We start from the raw sequence: 23815 nt of genomic DNA on the forward strand, positions 1-23815 counted from the left end.
GGACCATCACACAACACACGCTCCCAGCACTCTCTTAAGGTTGCTGCAAATATCCATTTTCCTGACGCCACGGGATTCATTTATACATGAATTTTCACTAGTTCAGACTCCATCAGCGTAGACAGGTAAAGCCCAGATCACCGAAGGTGTTTGTGGCAGTGCCGTAAACATGCTGACCCTCCCGGCCAACGTGCCTGCCCACACTCGTGACTAAAATTGTTTACAGGCCTTGGAGTCTATCAGATACGGCTCCAAATTCAGGTCCTGCCACTTTCTTTGTGATCTTGGGCCACTTACTCTTTGAGTTTCTGTTTCCTGATCTGCAGACTGGAAATAACCCTTTCTAAGGCTTCCTGCTGAGCACAGGGGCAGGAGGCCATCCTCAGTACGTAGGAGCCTTTGTGCTCCTCGGGCCCCGCACCCCCAGCTTCTCGAGTCCCAGCTCAGAGTAGAGAAGGTGAGGTCTTAAACTCATCATTCTGTGGAAAGCGTACTTTCTGTGAATGCCTCTCGCTCTCAAAGTGCATAGGAAATCTCTGGGGATCTGGTTAACACGCGGATTCTGATTCAGTAGGCCTGCAGTGGGTCCTGAGATCCTGCCTTCCTGCTAAATTCCAGAGCTCATCTGCAGATCACACATCAAGTAGAAGGCTTTATGTAATCATAACAGCTACCACCACCTCCACCCCCATGACACTGTAAGAGCAGCAGAGAAGAGCTATGACAATGTCTCTGCTTGAATTAGCAGTTGGGGCCCACCGTCTGCACCCCCTCCTCATTGGAAAAACCTCTGTTAACTTGCCTGAAATCCATGTCTCTGAATTCCCACAGCTGCTTTTTATTCTCTCTCTCTCACACAGCGTTTGGAACTCTCTGCTTCATAGTATGGATATTTATACTAATATATGACTGAACTTTGAAGACAGGACCAAGGGCATGTAGTAGGTACATAAACTACATGTGAACAGATCTGTGTTATAGAAAGAGAACGTAGCAGGGGAGACAGAACTGATATGCAGTTGGGGAAGCAGCTTTAGTGTGGGGCCCTGACCAAGCTGTGCTTTTCTGTGTGTCTTTGCTTTCACTTGTGTGGGTGTGGGAGCAGGAGAAGGATGAGCAGGATCTTGGAGATTTGGGGGAAAAATAAATTCAAACAACATTAACAGAATTCCTGAGTAATGGAGGGTGGGAAGGAAGCTTTCTTTGGTCCAGAAACACCATATAATTTCTTGAAGTACTGGAGTGGTTTGCCTGATACTAAACATAACAGTTATAAACTCTGGACACAATATAAAAAAACAACTGTGTGAAGGCACTGAAGAGCAATCAAAGCAGGCAGAAACTGAAAGAGATTTAACTCTTAAAAGGAGCTAGGAGAGGGGGCACCCAGGAGGCTCAGTAGGTTGAGCATCCCACTCTTGATTTCAGCTCAGATAGTGATCTCAGCATCGTAAGATTGAGCCCTGCTTCGGTCTCCATGCTGGGTGTGGATTCTCTCTCCCTCTCCCTTTGTCCCTCCCCTGCTTGTGTTGCATTCCCTCACTCTCTCTCTCTCCCAAAAAAAAAAAAGGTGCTAACAGCATGGAAAGACATCAAGTGTGTTGATTGCTTTAATCTGTGGTATTAAGGGTGGGGTTGTATATATAGTGAAGAGACGGTGAAAATTAGGAGAGAGAGACTCTAAAATGTCACTGGGGAGTGCCAGCCCATGCGTGGTGGCAGAAGCCCACTCCAGGCTGCCCTTCCCACTGATCACAAGTAGATACTATGGACAAAATACAATTGCCCTGTAATTGTTTTGATTCTATAAAAATAAAGTGAGGCAACTTATAAAGGGAAGCAAGATGTGGAGACGACAACAATATAGAGGTGAATCCTCTGTATCTTGTGGAATTGCCCCGAGGTGGGGCCCACTCACTTCGCAGCACATCAGAGCAGACAGCTGAAAATGTGATAGAAACCCCATCTTTCTTGGTCGAGGAACCAGAAAAGGAGGCCTTTGGGAGCTGGAAGGGAGTGGAGTACCCAGAGTGAAGAGAGCTGGAGAAGGGATTTCCTACTTCTGGGTCTGGAACCACACGAGTTTCAGGTTCACTGTGAACTGCACACGTGTGGGACAGACCTGACCAGTGTAACAAGGGCCTTGTGAGCTGAGCTGAGGTGTGCACTGCCACACATGGGAGGAGAGACCGGACTTGCAGCCTGAATCTAACCACAGTGATTGCCAGCAAAACGGAAACCTCGACGTTCTCCAGAGGATTATAACAGAACCCAGCATCTACACAATGTAATAGCACAATACTAAAGCTATATAATCCAAAAATCCTCAAAATGTAACCAGTTCTCAAGGGAAAGCACAGATGCCAACCCCAACATAACCTAGATGTTGGAAGCAACATCTTCCAATTTTAAATTTTTAAATGTAAATGTAAAAGCCTGTATTATAACACTATTTCATAAAAATGAATAGAAAGAAAAGAAAAACCCATAAGTTTATATCCTGAAGAATTATCCTTTAGGAATGAAAACAAAATCAAGAGCTTTCCAAATGAGAGGAAAACAAGAGAATTTCTGAGAGATCTCATTTAAAGAAGTGATAAGGAAGTTCTTCACGCTGAAGGAAAATAGTACCAAGAGGAAACTCAAACCTTCAGGAATGAGGGAAGAGCAGCAGAAATAGTAAATATCTGCATAATTTTCCTGCCTCAGTTCGTTATGTGACTGTTGAAAGCAAATATTAAACATTGCCTAGTGGGGTTTTCACCTGGTTTCCTCTTCAGTGTGACAAGCTCCCTTATCATTTTTTACCATATGAGTCCCCTTGTGACATATTTTCCCAGTTTTCATTAATCTGGAAATATCTGTATTTCACCTTCATTTTTTTTTAAGATTTATTTATTTGAGAGAGAGTGAACATGCATTGGGGGACACGGGCAGAGGGAGAAGGACAGAGAGAGAATCTCAAGCAGATTCCCCACTGAGCACAGAGCCCAACTTGATCTCACGACCCCAAGAGCACGACCTGAGCAGAAACCAAGAGTCAGTTGCTTAACCACCCATGCCACCCAGGTGTACCTAACCTTCATTTTTGGGAGATATCTTGCTGGATATAAAATTCTGGAATGATGGCTTTATTTTCTTCAGGCATTTTATAGGATGTCATTCTATAATCCTTTGCCCTTTGTTGTTTCTGTTGAGAGGTGAGCTATTATTTTTATTGTTAGAATCTTATATGTAATGTACCTTTCTTCTTCTAAATGTTTTTTTTCCCCTCTTTAAAAAAAAAAAATTGTGGTGAGGGGCACCTGGGTGGCTCAGTGGGTTAAGCCTCTGCCTTTGGCTCAAGTCATGATCTCAGGGTCCTGGGATCGAGCCCCGCATCGGGCTCTCTGCTCGGCAGGGAGCCTGCTTCCCCCTCTCTCTCTGCCTCTCTGCCTACTTGTGGTCTCTGTCTGTCAAATAAATAAATAAAATCTTTAAAAAAAATTGTGGTGAAATAACATAAAATTTATCCTCTGAGCTATCTTTAAGTGTACAGGTCAGTTAGTGTTAAGTACTTTCACATTGTTGTGAACTCTTTTCATCTTGCCAAATTGAAACTCCCACCCATTAAAAATTCCCCGTTTCCCCCTTCCCCTACTTCCCAACACCTTCCTTTCTACCGTCTGCGTGAATTTGACTTCTCTAGATAACTCATATAAGTAGAGCCAGACAGTCCTTGTCTTTGTACGAGTGGCTTTTTCACTTAGGTTACTGTCTGTAAGGCTCATTCATGTTAGAGCACATGTCAGAACGTCCTTCCTTCTTACAGCTGAATCCTGCCTCATGGCCTGCTTATGCCACGTTCTGTTTGTTTCATCCATCAGTAGATAACCTTGGTGGTTTCCACCTGTTGGTTGTTGTGAATAATGCCGCTGCGAACTTGGTGTGCACATACTCTTCAAGGAGTCAGCTTTCAGTTATTTGGGGTATATACCCAGAAGTAGAATTGCCAGGTACTCTGGTCATTCTATTTTCAATCTTTTGAGAAACTGCCGTACGGTTTCTCATGGTGGCTGTGCCATTTTACAACCGTGCACGAGGGTGAGTTTCTCGACATCCTGGCCAGCGTTTGGTATTTTTTGGTAGTGCTCTCCTAATGGCTATGAGGTAGTATCTCACTGTGGTTTGGGAGGAGTTTTTTTGGTTTTTGTTTGTTTGGTTGTGGTTTGGTTGGTTGGGTTTTTTTTTTTTTTTTTTTTAGAAGTGGGGGATGAGCAGAGGGGGAGAGAGAATCCCGAGCAGGCTCCACACCCAGTGCAGTCAGACACGGGGCTCCTTCTCACAACCCTGAGATCATGACTTGAGCTGAAATCAGGAGTTGAACACTTAACTGACTGAGCCACCTGGGGTCCCCACACTGTGGGTTATTTACATTTCCGTAATGATTAGTGATGTTCAGCATCTCTTCATGTGTTTGTTGGCTATTTGTGTATCTTTGGAGAAATGTCTATGTAGGCCTCTGCCTGCCCCCCCACTTTTTTTTAAATCTGATTGGTTGGTTGTTGTTGCGTTGTAGTTCTTTATATAATCTGGATATTAAGACCTTGCCAGATATATTATTTAGAAATATTTCCCCCATTTTATAGTTTGCCTTTCACTCTGCTGATGCACAGTTTTATATTTTGATGCAATCCAATGTATCTCTTTTTACTTTTGTTGTGTGTGCTTTTGGTGTCATATAAATAAATAAACTTATTTATTTATTTATTTATTTATTTCCCAAACTCACTGTCAAGAAGATTTCCTCCTGTGTTTTCTTCTCAGAGTTTATAGTTTTAACTTATGTTTAGGTCTGTGATCTGTTTTTTGTTAATTTTTTATATATGATGTAAGGATCTAATTTCATTTTTGTGCCCATGGATATCCAGTTTTCCCAGTACCATTTGTTGAAAGGATTGTCATTTCCCCATCGAATGGGCTGAGCATCTGTGCTGAAAATCATTAGTTCAAGGTTATTTCTGGGCTCTATATTCTATTCCATTGGCCTCTGTGTCTATCTTTGTGTCAATACCACGCGTTTAATTACTTTAGCTTTGTGATAATGTGTTTTGAAACCAGGAAGTATGAGACCTTTCACTTTGTTCTTTGTTTGCAGAATTATTTTGACTGTTTGGACTTCTATTTGCTGACTTTGTTTTTCAGCAGTTGGACTATGATATGATATTCCTAGGTGTATTTTTCACTTTCTGATTCTATTTATTATTCTTTTTGATCCAGTACAGCAGAATTTCTACCAGTATTTCTTCTTCAAGTTTTTTCCTGCCCCATTCCATCTCTGCTTTCCTTCTGTTCTTCACGTGAGACTGCTTGAGACTGACCCATACGACACTGATAGTACTCAGTTTTAAAAATATTATTTCCTCTCTGTGCTCATTTTGGATGATTTTTTAATTGAATTTTCAGTTCTAGCATCCCCCACCCCGCACTTTTACTTACCTTTTTTTCCCCCAATTTTTGAGGGGTAATTGAAATACAGTCCGTATCAATACATATAAAGTTTCCTTGTGCCCCTTGGTAATCCATGCTTCCCTCTACCTCATTCCTCAGGGAACACTGAGGATATTTCTGTCACTACATTAGTTATCATCTTCTAGAATTTTACTTGAGTGGAATCATACGGTGTTTACTATTTTTCCTTATTTTTTTCATGCAACATAATGCTTTTGGGACTCATCCATGTCTTTACATGTATCATTAGTTGTTCCTTTTTATTGCTAAGAAGTAATTCAGTGCACCTTTATATCACAATTTATTTGCCCATTCCTGTGTTTGATGGGCACTTGGGTTTCCACTTTCAGTTACTAAAAATTAAAATGCATTTGTACATAAACAGTCACTAACAAATCTTGGTGCAGACATTTGCTTCATTTCTCTTGGGTAAATACCTAGAAAACCAGACCTGGGTGGTTTTACTGGTGAATTCTATCAGATGGGGCAACACAAATATTACCCATATTCTTTCAGGAAACATGAGAGAGTCCTTTTACAAATCTTTTTTTTTTTTTTTTTTTTTTTGAGACCAGAATAACTCTACTACCAAAACCTGAAAAAGATTAGAGGAAAGAAAATCGGAAGGCAACATTCCCTGTGGATATAGATGCAGAAATCCTTTCTTTTACCAAAAAAAAAAAAAGTAATCAAATCCAACTTAAAAATATATATTTAATGTGTTTGTGTTTGTGTATGTGTATGTATTAGGGATAATTTAAATGTATTAGGGAATATACGTGTGTATATACATCATTAGGGATAATAGTTCATGATAAAGTAGAGTTCATCCCAGGAATGCAAGGTTGATTTTACATTAAGAAGCCAACCAGTGTGATTCATTACATCAAGAGAGTAAGGGGAGGGGTGCCTGGGTGGCTCAATCAGTCAAGCATCCTTCTCTTGAATTCAGAGAAGGTCATGATCTCAGGATTGTGAGATCAAGCCCGGGGTCGGGCTCTGTGATACGCATGGAGCGACTTTAGATTCTCTTTCTCCCTCTCTCTCTGCCCCTCCCCCTTCTCTCTCTCTCTCTCTCTCTTTCTCTCTCTCTCTGTCTCTCCCCCTATCTCTCTCTTTAAAAAAGGAGAGAGAATAAGGAGAAAAATAATATAATCATCACCTTAGTAGATGCAGATAAAGCATTTATCAAAACTCAATGCCTCTTCGTAAAAATGTTCTTAACAAACTGGAGAGGAGAACTTCTTCAAATTAATAGGAGATTTCTAAGGATAACCTACAGCTAATATCTTACCTAACAGAGAAATATTAAGCATATTCTCATAATACTGGGGTTAAGGACAGAATACCTGCTCTTACCACTTCTGTTCAGAATTGAACAGCCTCTCCTTATTAAACAGAGATTAGAATCTAGAGATTCTAGCCTGTCTAATAAGGAGACAAAAGTGTAAAAGGCACAAAGATGAGAAAGGAAGATGTAACAATGTCTCTGTTTGTAGGGAACTTCATTGTTTATATAAAAATTCTAAAGAATCTAGAAAACAACTACCAGAATGAAGAAGTGAGTTTAGCAAGGTCACAGGTAAAGAATTATTAGGTACCAAATAATTTGTACATACTAGCAGCAAACACTTGGAAAATGAAATTTTTAAAAACTTTCTTATATAATGGTACCAAAAATCATGGACTACTTAGGGATGAAAAAGATATGCAAGGCCTCATCACTGAAATCAAACACTGCTGAGGGAAATTAAAAAACTAAATAGGAGAGTGATACACTATAGTTGTGAATTGGAAGACCCAGTGTTATTAATTGGCTCCTCTTCCCAAACTGATCTATGGCCCCAGTGCAGTCCAAGGAAAAATCCCAGTGAAGGTTTTCATAGAAATTGATAAACTAACTTTAAAGTTGATAGGAAATTCCAAACAACTTAGAGTAACCAAAATGATTTTTAAAAGAACTTAACAAAGTTAGAGGATTTATACTACCTGATTTCAAGACTTGCAAAACAAACAAATCTTTGTCTTCTTCAAGACCGTGTTATATTGATGAAAATGTACAAATATAGAGTTCCTAGAACAGAAGAGTGAACTCTGTGTGTGTGTGTGTGTGTGTGTGTGCTAGTGTGCGCACATACATGTTGACAAAGGTGCCAACAGGGAAATGAAAGTCTTCAACAAACGGTGCTGGAACAGCTGGAGGTCCATATAGGAATTTAAAAAATAAATAAATAAAACCTCATTGATACCATACTACTCAAAAGTTAAATGCATCAAAGACCTAAATGTAAAATCTGATAGTATGAAATTTCCAGAAGAAAATATCTCTGTATTCTTGAGATAAGCAAAGATTTCATCATAGGATACAAAAAGGGGAATCCTAAAAAAATAAATAAATTGATGAAGTAGTTGAATCAAAATTAAAACTTTTCTTCTTCAAAAGACCCCACAAAACGCCAAGGCACAAAATATGAAAAAATACTCAAAACAAATATATCTGACAAAGGATTTATTTCTAGGAAATATAAAGCATTATTACAACTTAAGACAACTCATTTTTTTTTTTAATGGGCAAAAGATTTGAATAGACGCTTCACTAAAAAAAGATACAGAAATGGCAGAGGAAAAGATGCTGAGTTGCCAGGGAAAAGTCAGTTAAAACCTCCAAGCAGTTTTTGTTTCTTTTTTTTTTCCTCCAAGCAGTTTTGCTTCATGTCCACGGGAGTGGGTAAAAGAAAAAAGACCGTCAATGCCGAATGTTGACAGATGTACTGCTGTCCTGCTTCTGACATTCACATTACATACTAGGTGCTCTCGAAAAAAGAAATAATGCTTTACAGTTTACAAAGTGCACTCACATTAGTTACATCATTTGATCTCTGGAATAACCTCATAGGGTTACTTTTTTTTTTTTTTTAATTTTAAGTAATCTCCACACCCAGCATGTGGGACTCGAACTCACAACCCTGAGATCAAGAGTTGCTTGATCAGTCAGTGCTCCACTGACTGAGCCAGCCAGGTGCCCCTCAAAGGGTTCCTTCCGAGTGGGGACTTGGGAGAGAGAACCAGCTCATTCATCTCTGCCTAACAGAGACAAAGTATGTCTGTTTGGATTACTACAGCGAAAGAGTATCTACTGAGGCTAATCATAACCAGCCTTTTTCTATTCCTTCTTTCATTTATGGGGGAACCTGACATCCTGTACAATAAATTAAATACCTTACGAATTATGTATCTTTTACTACAGTTTTAGCCATTATTCTTTCTTCAAGTACCAGATGTGCATTCGCTAAAATGACTTCAGTTCTCAAAATCTAGCTCTTCCACTGAGCAAAAATAAGTGACTCCTCAAAGTAGTAACTTACTGCGGCACCTGGATGTGCCTTCAGCACAGGTTATGATCCCGGTGTCCTGGTCTTGAGCCCGGTGTCGGGCTCCCTGCTCAGTGGGAAGTCTGCTTCTCCCTCTCCCACTCCCCCTGCTTGGGTTCCCTCTCTCACTGTCTCTCTCTGTCAAATAAATTAATAAAATCTTTTTTAACAAAAGTAGTAACTATCACTGAGGAGGTTAGTTTTGAACTGACACCATCAAGACAAGTGGATTTTGTTCTGTTTTGTCTGTCTTCCCTGGATTTATTTTTGCCCTCCAGCCTTCAAGGCCTCATTTCAGATTCTAGACCTTCTCTCTTCCTATTTCCAAGAGGCTCTTCCTTCTGTAGCAGGTGATACAGTGTGGTGAGGCACAAGCCTCAGAAAGCCATGATTCTGGGGAAGGGTGGAGAGGTGGGGGATGTAGAAGTTTGAAGTGATGGGATTCCAGACCGAATGCATCACAGACCCTGCCACAGTATTCATCAAGGGTGAAAAGTAAAATGAGAAGTGGTGGTGGAGAACTTACCTTTGATTAATCATTTCTAATTAAGACCTCTGACTCTTTCACCTGGTGGCTTTGACTGACCAAAAGCAGAGAATATACGACTTTTCGTTTCCATTGTTTCATCTCTATAACTTTGCTCTGTAACTGCAGTGAAAAGGCTGGCTTGAACTCGCTGCCAGAAGGGTTTGAGGTGCCAAGATCTCCTCACCTCTTAGAGATTGTGAGACAGCATTTTATGAGTTGTCTTCCCTCGTGGGAAGGATCCATGTGGGATGAGTTAAATGCAGAAGGAGGGTCCACATGACCTCTTCAACTCCCCAGTGACAGTTACAGAACGAAGTGGTGGTGAATTTACTTATGACCATGTGTGCACTCGCTTTCTTTGAATGGGAACATACCTATTAAAAGTGAGACTGGGCTCCTAATCGTGAAGGTGCTAGGAGTAGGATGGAAAACAGTGAAATCGTGGTGTCCCGTGGTATGTGAAATTTTATGGAAAAATGCCAAAGAACTGTTGCAAAATTAAGTGGTGAGGAAAACTAGGAGACCATTGCTAAAAGATAGGGGAGCGGGTGTGAAGCCTGGAGGGGCAGTGGAGGTGACGGACTCGCCCCTCGGCAGCAGCGGGGCGTGGGAACAGAGGCGGGAGCTGCGGGCTGATCTGAGAGGATCTCTCAGCCCTGCCTCTGCCGCCAGCGAGCTCCCCCACACACGTGTTCCGGTATCTCCCTGCACAGCTCAACCATTCGCGGTTTTTCTGGTGTGGTAGGCGAGGGTCACAGCGATCCTCAGAACTGTGAGGGGGACTCAGAATGGCCTTGTGGGGCACGTGCCCGAACCAGTACCGTGCTCCCTCCAGGAGGCCCCTGTCAGCCCACAGCCCTGCAAGGAAGCCTCTAGAAATCCATCGCTTCCCAGTGTTTGTCCCAGGAAAGCAGCTCAGGACCTCAGGGTGATGGAGGCCTCACAGAGAGTTTACATGACAGTAGTAAACTCACAGTACCCCCTCAGGATCTGCCGAAAGAGGGGGCACACCATAGCAATGGCTTTGAGCAGAGTCCGCGGGGCTAGCCGGGGGCTGGCGCGGGGCCGTTCTGTTGCCGTCCATCTGTCCATCCGGGTGCGCAGCTTCCCACAAGCGTGTTTCCCTCGTGTAACTCCTCTCACCTGGTCCTTGAAGCGGTGGCCCACCCCTTCCTGTGCATTGGCACCAGGGGCCCACCCCGAGCCGCTGGGCCAGCACCAGGCTGGCGGGGGTCCCGCGGGACGCCCCGTGTGCACAGCGGCAGGGGGAAGAAGTAACTGAACTGGAGAGGAGGAGGAGGAGGCCTGGCACCCTTCTGTAGAGCCAAAAGGCCTTTTGTGGCACTTTGTATGAAATTCTGCCTCAAAGAAGCATTCTGGGGAAGGCGAATAAGCCAGGCCCAGGGCTGGAGTGGAGACCGGGTAGGACACATCCAGGGCTGAGTGAGTAGCCCTGGAGCTCCAGAGCAGGGATGCCCCGCGCAAGGGGAGCTGGTGGGTTCTGAAGGGGAAGGGCTTCAGCCCACTGACCGGGGTGTTGGCCAAGCTCAGGAAATGAGATGGTGGCACCAACACTTCTTCATGTATTCATTTATTTAAACGTTAACTTCCTCGTCCATTCGACAAGCCTTTATTCATCATTCTCCATGGGACAGCAGTAGTCTGGGTGCAAAGGAGAGAACAGAGCTAAGATACAGTTCCCTTCCCGGAGGAAATGGCGGTCTGGTGGAGGAGACCCGCACTAGTGGTCCATAACAGATAACACTTGCTACCTGCTCCCAGCAGAGTTGAGCGAGTGAGTGATTATGCCTGGAGTTAGAGGATGGTCAGAAACAGCTTTAGAAAGTTGGGCCAGGGAGCCTGGGTGGCTCAGTCAGTTCTCTGCCTGCATCTCAGTTCCCCATCTCAGGGTCCTGGGATCAAGCCCCATGTCAGGCTCCCTTCTCAGCAGGGAGTCTGCTTCTCCCTCTGCCCCCCCCACTCATTCTCATTCTCTCTCTCTCAAGTAAAATCTTTTTAAAAAATGTTTTTCCATTTGTGCCAAATTTGAAGGATAAATAGGGGTAGGAGCTTGCCAGTAAGAAGTCAAAGGCTTCTTGCAGTAAGAAGCCTTTGAAACAGCATGAACGACACATCCATGCCCAAAGGCTTAACTGCCCGGGGCCCACAGGGAACAAGGGAAGTTGGACTGAGTGGATCCAAGAGTAAAGGGGAACAGAGAGAAGAAGATTGGAGAGGTGAATTAGAGCTGGAATACAACTTAGTCCTAAAGGCACTGGCACAGTGTTGGAAATGTGTAAGCTGGCAAGTCAGGAAAGTAAATGTCTGGAGGACGTGGAGGGGGTCTGAGAGGTCCTGGCAGATGGTAGGGAGACTAGCTACCAGCCCTTTCATTATGTGGAAGGAAAACCAGGAGGACATGAACTGGGGTGGATTCAGTAGGGCAGATAGGGTTCTTGAGTGAAAAATTCTAGTTGGAGGGGCGGGTAACTCCTGGGTTTCTGGCTTGAGTGACTGGTGCATTCCCAAGATGGGAGAGCCAGGAAGAAGAGGAGTTCATTCCTGAATCAGGTTAAGGTTCGAATAAAATTATGTGAAGCATGGAACAGTGTTTAAGGTTACTCCAGGACACCTGTGATGTTCTCCCCACCCTGCCTTAAAACCTTCCAGGGGCTCCCCTGTTCCCAGCAGCTCCAGCCTGGTCCCTGCACTGTCACCGCAGCCCTGCCTCCAAACACACTTGCTGCAGCCCGAGCAGCTTGCACTTCTTTCCCTTGCTAGGCTGTTCTAGTTCCTTGTGCCTCTCACTAGAACACCTTTCTCCTCCTCTTACCTTTTGCCTGACTAATTTCAAGACTCACTCAAAGGTATGATCTTTGCAGAAGGCTCCCTGACATTCTGTAGCATCACCACCAGGGGGTGGGGGGTTGTCCGTATGACTGTCCAGAGCTGGGTACTCACCCACTTGGTTGGTAGGATTTCTATGCATGTCCCCTCCTCCCACCTCTATGTCCCTCAGGGTAAGAGGCATATGTGTATCCATTGTGCCCAGCCCACATGGGAAATAGGACATCAGTAAACATTTGTTAAATGAACAGATCTCAGTCTTATAGCTACCATTGGCTCCCGCATCCTTTGTTCCAAGCACTCCATTATCTAAGGGCTAGATGTTCCATGATCCAAGTCTGTGGCGTTGGGCTTGGCTGTGTGTGTGAAATGGAAAAGAGAAAGAGAAGGAACACAGAGGCCTAGAGAGGAGGGCCACTGAAAGTTTGGGGAGTGAAATGGAACTCCCCAATGGTCAAGGACGCCAGTTTACAAGAGAGCCTGGCCTAGACACCTGTTTCTCCTCTTTCTAAAGTACTGAGCCCTATTTTCTATCACCATCTGGTGGCCACATCCATAAATAACAAGCTCCCCAGGAGCTTAAAGAGCTCGCAGAGAGCAAAGCTTCCAGCAGATTGGCCTCAGAGGGCTCTGAGTGCCTCACCCGCCCCAGCTATAGCGTGCAAATTTGTATGTATGCAAGATTTGCCTCATGCTGGTAGAAAGTGCCAAGAACCTTGAATCAGATTCTTGAAGAAACTTAGAGCTTCCAGAAGGCTGAGAATCACTGTTCTAAAGGACTGTCCTAGAACAATGATTGTATGAAATCCTAGGAGGAATCATAACATGAGAGGGTGTAGAGCATACCCGGATCCCTAGTTGCTCAGAACCTCACCTTCCACTTTCCCCCAGCACCCACCTCCACATGACACAGAACCCGGCCTGAAAACCACGTTCACAAGGCCAGTGGCTCCTGGAGCTTCAGAGCCAGATGAAACCTGGAGAGCCTCTGAGACCATCCAGGCCATGCCTTCGGATGGGGGCCAAGTGAGACTCACAGAGATCGTGGCAGTAATGGAGCTCACACAAATCCTTTCACTCTCCTGGGTCTTTTTTACCATTCAGCCTTGCCTTATTTCCCAAAAACCTACATTTTAAAACTGTAATCCTCAACACTTTTTCTATCTATAATGTAGTTCCCAAATAGGAAACCATTTTTCCTATAAAATTTTAGTCTTCTGGAAAGAGCCATTTCCCTCCTGAATGCCTTTCAACAGACCATAATACCTGTTAGAAAATAAATTGATAGCTTGTATTTGAACAGTTCTTTATAACTAACAACTTCCACAGCCATTAGCAGACTTGTTTTACTATGGGAAGACAGAGACTTGGGTAAAACGGCCTGTTTGCTAACATGTGACACCAGTTTAAGGGTTCTTTCCATCGTCTCATAGCCTTCACCTTCCATGTGAACAGGCAGGTGGTATCACTGCCGTGTTTATTTGGAAGGGTGAGGGGTAAGAGGGATATCTGCTAACCTCAGCCATCTTGGGGGGTGAATAAAGGTAACATCGATCGTATGTCTGAGTATTAGATCTATCTACTGGAGTCTAACATCTGAACAACCTTCCACGTGTGTTTTTAGTCACGATTTTTGCAAATGCATTAACCAGAGCTCAGAAAGGGAACGTGCCTCATACCAAGGCACACAGCTGGTAAACCATGATACGCCTCGGGCCTGTCAGTCCCTCGGCCTGGTTCTGTGCACCAAACGGTCAGCTCCGGCTCTGAACATGCCAGCTTGCCTCCGGGGTGGGCAGTCCTGGCTCCTCTAACCTGCCCCGTCCCTCCCTTTTCTCTCCTTTAGGAGTGCCAGCTTCTCTCAGGGCACGAGGGCCTCATTTCTCATGAGGAGCGACACAGCCGTACAGAAGCTTGCCCAGGGCAATGGACACTGTGTCAACGGGGTCAGTGGTCAAGTCCACGGTTTCTATAGCCTCCCCAAGCCAAGCCGGCACAATACGGAGTTCAGAGACAGTACCTACGACCTCCCCCGGAGCCTCGCCTCCCACGGCCACACCAAGGGCAGCCTCACAGGCTCTGAGACCGATAACGAGGACGTATACACCTTCAAGACGCCCAGCAACACCCTGTGTCGGGAGTTCGGGGACCTCCTCGTGGACAATATGGACGTGCCAGCCACCCCACTGTCAGCCTACCAGATCCCTAGGACGTTCACGCTGGACAAGAACCATAATGCCATGGCAGTGGCCACTCCCGGGGACTCGGCCATCGCTCCCCCGCCCCGGCCTCCCAAGCCAAGCCAGGCAGAAACACCTCGATGGGGCAGCCCTCAGCAGAGACCCCCAATCAGCGAAAGCAGCAGATCCATCTCTGCCGCGGCCACCATCCCCAGGCGCAACACACTCCCGGCCATGGACAACAGCCGACTGCATCGAGGTTGGTAAAAACCCCAGCCGCGACCCTGGGGGAAGGGAGGTGGCTTGGGAGGTCTCAGTAATTTTCCAGTCCTTGGTTATCCCTGCTGAGGAGACGTAAGGCCCACCCGGGGCACGGATACTCACAGGTTCAGGGACCTTGTACCCAAACCCCTTCCTGGCTGGTCCTCCGGCCCCGGAGGCTATCGGCAGATGCCTGCCATGCAGGAGTGTAGCTGACCCTGCCTGAGCAGTTACTCTTCTCCTCAGGTCGCTAGACCAGTTTTGGTTAACCACAACACAACTTATTATGGGTTTGGAAGTCCAAATCACAGTATTTGATTCAATATAAATCAAAGATGGAAAAAAATAAATATAGAGGACCAGTTCGAATAAATATAGAGGACACAGCCAAACCTGTGTGGACTATTAACACAAATTTTGAGCTACTGAATATTTTCTAAGCCACATATGAACCTCTTTGGGGAAAGTCTGGACTTCTCTCTAAGTGTATAAATTTCAGTGTCACTAATTTCCCCTGAGCATATTCCAACCCTGAATAAGTGTCCTCTGTTTGACAAAAAAGTACAGTAATATTAATTCCTTTCATTTTGATCATGCCACATAGCTTGCAAAGCCTGCTTCTGTCCATCCTGTTTGTCTAAGTCACGGAGTGACCCTGAGCGTGTGGTCGGAGAAAGCCTCAGTGTCCCTATCTCACATGAGGCCTGTGGTAGTCAGGAGACGTATTCAGGGTTGCAGCATCCATCGGGGACAGAGATGGGACTCAGACCTGGGCTTCTGAGTCTTGGCTCAGTCCTCTTTCAGTCCATCGACTACCTGATCAATCACCTTGTGCTTTGGAATTGAAATGATACTGACACACAGAAAACATGTCCCTACCCTTCAGAGAGCTCACATCCAGTTGGAGAAATAAAACCAACATCTATAAATTAGTCCAGCATCATTATTCCTATAATTCTCACAGAAGTGATGGCGGGGATGAGCGGGACAGGAGTTGAATGCCGTAGGGGGTGGAGGAGAGGGGTGTAGCTGAGGGAAGGAGTCGTTAAGGAGGGATCCTCTCTAGGTGTCAACACTGGAGCTGGATCTAGAAGCCGGGGAGGAATGTTTGAACTGAGGAATGATGGGACGGAATAACTTATCACTTGGGTTTGAGAGTGGTATCTGCTGGTGTATCAGTGAGACCCGGAGCAGCACTGCCAAGGGTCTGGGGAAGTATTAGCACATGGGTCTCCTTTCCTCTCTCTAGCTTCTTCCTGTGAGTCCTACGAGTATCCGCAGCGTGGTGGCGAGAGTGCAGGCCGGTCTGCTGAGTCCATGAGTGATGCGGTCAGTTCTTTCCTGGTGAGTGGGGGTTAGCCAGGGTTCCTCAAGCCACCCTGGTGGGGTAAAGTCATACCCCAGGGAACAAAAAGTACAGCTCACAGGAGTGCTGGCATCTCCCTCTTAGGTCCCTGACTGCTTTCTTGTCTCTGCCCAGATGCCTGGGTTGGGTTTTCAGAAAATACAGGTATCTGGTGTGGAAGGAGTGAGTGTACTTAGGAACCTAGATCACAAGGCTCGCCCTCCAGGTCAGTAGGACGGGTCTAGAATGCAGAAGCCCCAGGCTCTGGGATGGGGAACCTGAGGCAGCAGGCTCCTCCCTGAGGCACTACCCAGGAGAGGGGCTGCAGCATGGGGAGTGGGTTGGGGAGTGGGAGGGCGGGGGCGGCAGGGTGCTCAGAGGCAGTCTTTGTGGCAGAATTAGGGTCTGAGTGCAGGATCCCAGGCTGCCCCCTGCAGGGGGCTGACTGCAGCTCTCCAAGCCAATGAGGGGCCTGGCGTCACGCCCACTGAAATGATGAAAATTGGATAACCGAAGCAGAAGCAGCTCGTCTGTGTGGACAGACAGGGCAGGAGTCGAAGCCAGGTGACTGCACTGTATAACTTGGTGGCAGCTCCGACTGCTGCTGGCGGTCACCCTGAGAGCTGGCCCGGGGGAGCACACTGGCCCAGGTTTCTCTGGGCTCCTGGCTAGGACCCAGGTTTCTCCGGGCTCCTGGCCCTGCTCGGGCTTCAGATGCAAGCCCGCTAATGGAGATTCTGGACCTGAGATGAAGGGCAGGTCCTATAACAAATCCATACAGTCCATGGCCTGTGCCACCCTCAGCCTGGGCAGGCCCCCACAAAGCCTTGTGCACCCGGCCACGAGGGCTGTTTTATACTAGAGGATTGTTATACATTCCAAGTGGGTCTCAGGGGATCGTGGAAACTAGAAGGGACCCACAGACATTTCTTTCTGCCTCTGACTGTGCTTTCCTGCTTGGTTTTCCCAGGGCCTGCCTATCAGCTTCCTGAGGCAGCCAACTTAATCATAATTCTCCTCACCTTGCATACGGATTCTCCCTCCCTTCCTGTTTCTTCTCACTAGTTACCGCTCTGTTTCTTCACTCCCCGCTCCCAGCCCGGGAAAACCGCCGTGGGCCGGTCAGAGAGCAGCAATTCAGAGGACAACTACGTGCCCATGAATCCAGGGTCCTCCACCCTGCTGGCCACGGAGCGAGCAGGCGATAACTCCCAGAGTGTCTACATTCCCATGAGCCCGGGACCCCACCACTTTGAGGCGCTTGGCTACCCCTCAGCAGCCCTTTCTATGCACCGGGGCCCCAGCCGAGGGAGTGAGATCCAGCCACCCCCTGTCAACCGTAACCTCAAACCTGACCGGAAAGGTGAGTCTTCTCTTTCCCCCCGTCCCATCTCTGGACAGGGTCCAGGAGCTCTCTGGATTCATTTAGGAATTGGGTGATGAGTGAACTTTCCTTGCCAGAAGCATTAGCCTCTGGGACCTAAACCACCCCCCAGCTCTCACATACACAAACCCTCAAGTTCATTCCAATGGCCCAGCAGCCTAGGGACTGGCCACCAGGGTAGCCTTGATGGGCAGGGGTGCAGGCACCAGAAGGACGAGACACGGTTTCCAGCTCTGCTACCGGGATTAGATGCCAGTTGTTCTGTGTGCCTGAGCCTTGTTTCTCATCTGAGAACGATGAACACTTGCCCCGAAGAGCACTGAGCAGCACAGATAATGTCTCAAAGTGCCTTGTAAAGTATAAACTGCCTTTGGAGGACACAGGCTGATTATTAGAACTGGCAGAGCGGGCTGTTACGGGATACACTGTGCTAGAAAGGCGTGAGCCTGCAGACTGGCTGCCTGTGGGCTGGAATCCTCATTCAACTTCCTAGGGTGCGACTTTGGGTAAATCCTTTCACTCTCCTGAGCTTCAGTTTTCTTACCTGTGAAATGGGGATAGTGGTGCGCTTCAGAGGAAAGCATCTAGGACACTGAGTCTGTAGGCGGCTGGTGTTCGGGAAAGCTAGACCCGTGCCCACTGTGGTTCGAGTTCCCAGCCTGCTGTTCCCTTAGTCTGCTGGCCGGGGATGAGTAGCAGGAATTCAAAGGGAGAAGTAGGATGACCAGGCAGGATACCCGCCACCTGCAGGTGATCTGGTCAACGGAGAATTCAGATCTTAGCATTTGAAGTGAAGCCTTTAGGGCCTCATGCATTCACCTTCCTCCCCTGCCGGCTCCGCGGCCCTGAACCACGAGTGGCAGGGAATGGTCACAGTGACTTTCTCCATCTCTGTTACCATCTCTTGTTTTTATATACAACCACAGATCTGGGGAGAACAGTCTGTTGTCAGACGCAGTGTCTCCATTTTGGATTCTAAAAATGTGATCACTACAGAATATGCTTGCAAAGAAAATATTCAGAATCTTAAGATACGACTTAGGGGCCTAGCAATATAGGCAAAGATCACAGAGCCTGCTGAGCCTCAGTTTCCCTGTGTAAAAGCGGGAGTATGAAAGCATTTGTAAATAGACTTGTGTGTTATGTGGACATGCATGTCTGTGTGGCATTGTCTTCAGTGGCTGATCGTTTGACTTTGTTCCTGCTCCAGTAAAGCCAACACCACTTGACCTGAGAAACAACACTGTCATCGATGAGCTCCCCTTCAAGTCACCCATCACCAAGTCTTGGTCTAGGGCCATGTGAGTGTCCGTCTGGGGAAGCCGGAGCCTGGGACAGGGTTGTGAAGGCTGAGTCAGGAGAGCTGCAGCCTGATGCTCACGCCGCCGGTAGCCGAGCGGTCTCTGGGACTTGGTTTCTGGCTCTGTGATGGGAATTGGGGGGGTGGTCATTGCACCTGGAGTGGGGAGTTCTGAGGGCGGAGTCTGAGGGTGAGGACTGAAAGCTTCCCAAGGTCACGGCCTTCTCTCCACCACAGCCACACCTTCAACAGTTCCTCCCAGTACTGCCGCCCCATCTCCACCCAGAGCATCACCAGCACAGACTCCGGGGACAGCGAAGAGAACTACGTCCCTATGGTGAGTCCTCTGCACTCCTCAGGAGTGAGTCTGCGGGTCCCCTGTGGGATGGGACTACTTTGCTGTGTACAAGTGTGTCGAGCATAGCAGGGTCGTCATCAGAGGCAAGGAGGACACGATCCCTGCCGTCCAGGAGGCTGCACTCTTAAAGGGCCTAGAAGGCCTCCCTCTCACAACTCTGACATGGGTGGAGAGGCAGTGCTGTGGGCACACACAGGGAGAAGGGAGGCAGCCATGTAGGCAAGAGACGCGGGGTGGGGGACCACAGAGGAGGAGGAGAGTGGTTAACTATGGCTACAGCTGGAGATTGGGCTGGCTGCAGCTTATGAATGACCCCGAATGCAGTCTTGGGAAGCCTGGGCTTTCCCTGTGGGTCACAGGGAGCCACAGAAGGTTTAAAAGGCCAAGTGATGAGACCAGTGCCTCAGAACTGTCCCTGGGAGCCTACAGAGAATGACTAGAGTAGCCTGGACATGCGTTACCATGATGCGCAGTGGCGAAGGCCATGACAGAGGGATAAACACTGTCCGCACGTGAGAACTTGCCTCCCTGACGTTTTCATTGAACAGGGAGTAGCTGCCCAGCTTCTGTAGCTGCTACATCCATACTGGAGCAACAGTCAGCAGCCAAGAAATAGAACACAGGACTGTTGCCATTCTCATTAGAATAAGACTTCAGGACACTTCTAGACGTTGGTCTAGTGCCTGGACGGAGAGAGGAGCCAAGAATGTCCCCCCTTGCAGAGCTGGTGCAGGAGCCTGGGGAGAAGACCACCCTGCTTGGATCCTGGAGGGGCAGGAGCCAGGGCCATTGGGAGCCAGCTGCTTCGGGGGCACTGCCCTGTTCGAGGCCAGGGAGGGGAGATTCGGAGAAGCAGGTGTGGTGCCACCTGCTTTCCAACCTCCAGGGCGTAAAGGAGGGGTGCCCCATGTTGGGGACCAGCAGGCAAACACAGGGTCGGTCAGGGAGCCAGTGGAGGAAACTGGGCCAGCCGCCCCAGGAGGATGGCAGCACGGTACAGCGGGACTCAAGTGGGTCTGGGAGCCTGACGACAGACCTGGTTCCCAGCCCCACTCGCCAGCTGGACAAGCACAGGCAACTTTTTTTTTTCCAGGTTGAAATGACACAAATTTATTCTCTTACTGTTCGGGAGGTCAAAAACCCAAAATGGGTCTTACAGGACTAAAACCAAGGGGTTAGCAGAGCTGTGTCCTTTCTAGAGGCTCCAAGGGAGAATCTGATCCTTGCCTTCTTCAGCTTCTAGAGGCTGCCTGTGTGCCTTGGTTGGTGGTCTCTAGTCAGCAACCCTATCCCTCCAGCCTCAGCTTCTCCGATTCGGGTGCTCCTGCCTTTCCCCTTCACTTAAAAGGACCCCTGTGGTTACACTGGGCCCAGCGGGGTGGTCCAGGATGATCTCCGTCTGATAATCCTTAATTTAACCGCATGTACAGAGTCTCTTTGCCATGTAAAGTAACATCTCCACTAGTTTGGGGACTAGACACAGACCTGCTGGGGACAGGCAAGTCAGGCCACTTCTCTGAACCGTAGTTTTATCTTTGTTTTAAACAAGCATAGTAAGAATAGCTACATCCCAGGATCCTTATGAGGGTTTAGATGAGGACATAAGCAGCCCGTGGCCCAGCACAGGGCTCTGAGCACGCACTCCATGCCCAGAGGTGTGGGTTTTTCCAGGTGGTGGCTTCGTCTGCTTTCTACACTTATGAATGGTTTTTCTCTCCTTTGTAATAGCAAAATCCAGTGTCTGCATCTCCCATTCCCAGTGGCACCAACAGTCCTGCCCCGAAGAAGAGCACAGGCAGCGTTGATTATCTGGCCCTGGACTTCCAGCCGAGTTCCCCCAGCCCCCACCGCAAGGTACCGCCACAGCCTAGCCCTCGGCCTTGTGCTGCCTGACTGCTTTTCCTTTAGTCTGGGTCTTAGAGGGCCTGCACACCACCTCTGAAAGCACAGGGGCTTGAGTTCTGTCCAAACTTCTCAGCCAGTCCATCCCCCTTGTGCCGGTGAGCAAATGGATGCAGGCCAGGAGCCGCGATCCGCTCAGGGTTACAAAGGGAGTGAGTGACAGAGCCAAGCCGCAAGGATGCTGGGTCCTGGTCTTGAGCTTCTGAGAACTGGCGAGGTGCGTCCATTGCCTTTGGTACAGGGACCTGCAGCAGAGAATCCCGGGCCCCAGAAAGCTGCCCCAGGAAGCACACTCAGCTGCCCAGTCCAGACAGCGGGCTGGCTGCCAGTGCTCCCCTCTGGTGGGTGCTTGTTTGCACCTGGCAAATTCCTTCATAGGGAGGTGAGTGGAGGCAGAGCTGAAGGCCGGGGTCCCCTTGGGGCTGGGAAACCAGGAGTGCTGACCAGGGCTGTTGCAGTCCAGGAGAGATACAGGGTGGGCTGTAAAGGCCCCTTTCAAAAACAGAATACAGGATCCTGACGCCCATCTCCTCTCCCCTTGAGGCAGCTCAGAAAGAGGCCCTCCACCCCTGTTCCCCACCATCCGGAAAACTCACAGCCACCTCCCCATTCTGTCCTCAGCCATCCACGTCATCTGTCACTTCCGATGAGAAGGTGGACTACGTTCAAGTGGACAAGGAGAAGACCCAGGCCCTGCAGAGCACCATGCAGGAGTGGACAGATGTGCGGCAGTCCTCGGAGCCTTCCAAGGGCGCCAAACTGTGATGCGGGGCCACCGCACCTGGGGAGGGGCCAGGAGGCAGCATCTCCAGTGCTGGCTCCTCTCCTCTACCCCCACCCCCCAACTCACACAATCTCTCCTCTCCCAGTGCCCCCTCCTGCCACTCTGGCCTTCAAAGCACTTGATGTCAGGGACTCTGAACCCCTCTCCTAAGAGGAGAGGGCCTGATCAAGGCACTTCCTCTGCCCACTCGGGGCCCCCCTTTGATTTTTACCAGTAATGGCCATGCCTCTACCCATCTTAGTTAGAGCTATTGCCAAAAAGCATCCTTCAGCCTCTTCCTGTCCTTTAGACCTGAACACCTACTAGGCTTTGGGAGGGGCTGGGGCTCTGAGCCAGATCCCACACCTCACTTCCGGTCCTAGCCCTCAAGCCCTCCAGCTACTGGGCTACCTCTCCTTCAGTCCCAGAAGATGCCACATTGTCTTGCTGACCCAGGGAGCCCAGGACCAGCAGAGCAAAGTGGACATGGACTTCATCCTTGTCTTGGTAGAGGACAGGCAAGGCCCCCAAAAGATGAAGTTGAGAAGGAAGGTTAGCAGTGGTCTTGAGGCACACAGGAAGGAGGTCCTGGATGCAAAAGGCAGGTGATAAGGACAGGAACCCTGCCCGTGTGTAGCTGGAGTGGGTTGGGAGAGGCAGAGGGAGGAGGACACAAGGGAGGGAAAACAGGAGGATGGGCAGGGGGTGACCAGGGCCCCTAGACCACTGGTGCACCCAGGCCCCCCTCCGTGGGCGTACAGGAGGGGCTGGGAAGGTGCGGGGTGCTGCAGGCAGTGCAGGGTGGAGAGGGAGTGTGGGGCAGTCAGTAGGTACTGCAGGGCCTGAGGGGCTGGCCGCTGTAGTGGGGAGGGAGCAGCAAACGTGCCTCTATAGGACAGGTGGTGGGGGGAGGGCAGATAACTGATGTGCTGAGAGGCAGGAGGTGGACAGTGCAGCGGGGGCAGGGGGTGGGGGTGGGGTGGAAAGCCAGGGCAATGCCTGGGGCTGTAGGCCAGAGCAGTGAGTGTGAGGGTCATGGGGAAAGCATTGCAGGGGAGTGTGGGGCCAAGAGGATGTCGGGGAGGGCTGGGGCTTCCCTGAGCCATGTTGGATTCAGACCTGGTCCCTGGGATGGGAGAGGCCAGACCTCTGCTCCTGTGGCTTAAAGGCCCCGCATGAGCGGTGTCCTCCCCCACCAGGTATTTTGTCCTAAGGTGGGAAGGACAGATCTGAATCTTTTGTAGATGGTTCTTGCCCAAATCTTCCAGGGTTGCAGAGGTCTCATCCCACCCTGGGATGAACAGACCTCATTCCTACAGAAAAAAATAACTTCCCACCATGGCTGACGGAGGTGGCTACTGCTCACCTTTGGGTTCCCGCGAGCATACACCTGGCCACGGTCTCAGAAGCCCCACTCCGGCCAGGAGGGTTTTCTGCACGGTAGCCCCTCTCCTAGCAGTTCAGCTCAACTCAGCGGGCACTGATGAATGGCTGCCGGAGCCAGGTTCTGGGAGTTCGAGAATTTGTGCACTTGAGGTGGGGGTAGGGGAGACCCAAGGGCACAGGACATTGGTAAGGGCCGTGAGAGAGACTGGAAGCAAGGCTACTTCAGGATGGTAGTGCAGATCAGGGAGAGGTGATGTCTGGGAAAAGGGGGTGCTAAGATGGGTTTGAGAGGCAGGAAGGGCAGGGTAAAGCACTGGGGCTGATGGCAGTGGCTGACACTGTCCCTTTAAGGCCCTCACTGAAGGGTCTCCTAGGGCAGAGCATTGAGTGGCGCTGCCCTGTGCCCCAGGTGCCAGCACTTTGGACCGTGAGGTGAATGAAACTGAGTGTTCAAATCTAGTGTCCAAGGAGGCCTCCTTCCAGCTCTTGGTTCCTGAGGCTCCCAAGCCCTCAGGGGAGAGGCAGAGACAGAAGGACGTGTAAGAGGACGATGGCCTGGTGAATGCAGAGACTCGGGCCTCCCCCAACCCGGTGTCTAGTACACACCTCTCAGTTCAGTTTAGCTCCCTGGTGGCCTGGCAAGGGCAGACCCAGGATTCATGGTGCCTGGGCCAGCAGGAGCAAGCAGCAGAGAGGGAG

The 23815-nt window shown here is 48.7% G+C and overlaps 1 protein-coding gene across 1 annotated transcript in view; it reads left to right on the forward strand.

Moving 5' to 3' along the window:
* Nucleotides 1–22419, forward strand: part of GAB2 (GRB2 associated binding protein 2) — a 186300-nt gene extending 163881 nt beyond the window's left edge. Inside the window, exons 4-10 of the mRNA XM_032852972.1 lie at nucleotides 14084–14676; nucleotides 15928–16022; nucleotides 17122–17386; nucleotides 18618–18708; nucleotides 18945–19044; nucleotides 20794–20919; nucleotides 21589–22419. Coding sequence (XP_032708863.1) covers nucleotides 14084–14676; nucleotides 15928–16022; nucleotides 17122–17386; nucleotides 18618–18708; nucleotides 18945–19044; nucleotides 20794–20919; nucleotides 21589–21732 — 1414 coding nt within the window. The 3' untranslated portion in view covers nucleotides 21733–22419. The remainder of the gene's footprint in view (nucleotides 1–14083; nucleotides 14677–15927; nucleotides 16023–17121; nucleotides 17387–18617; nucleotides 18709–18944; nucleotides 19045–20793; nucleotides 20920–21588) is intronic.
* Nucleotides 22420–23815: the final 1396 nt, after the last annotated feature.

The sequence above is a fragment of the Lontra canadensis genome, unplaced genomic scaffold (assembly GCF_010015895.1).
Source record: "Lontra canadensis isolate GAN:19392208 unplaced genomic scaffold, GSC_riverotter_1.0 scaffold7, whole genome shotgun sequence".
Classification (NCBI taxonomy): domain Eukaryota; kingdom Metazoa; phylum Chordata; class Mammalia; order Carnivora; family Mustelidae; genus Lontra; species Lontra canadensis.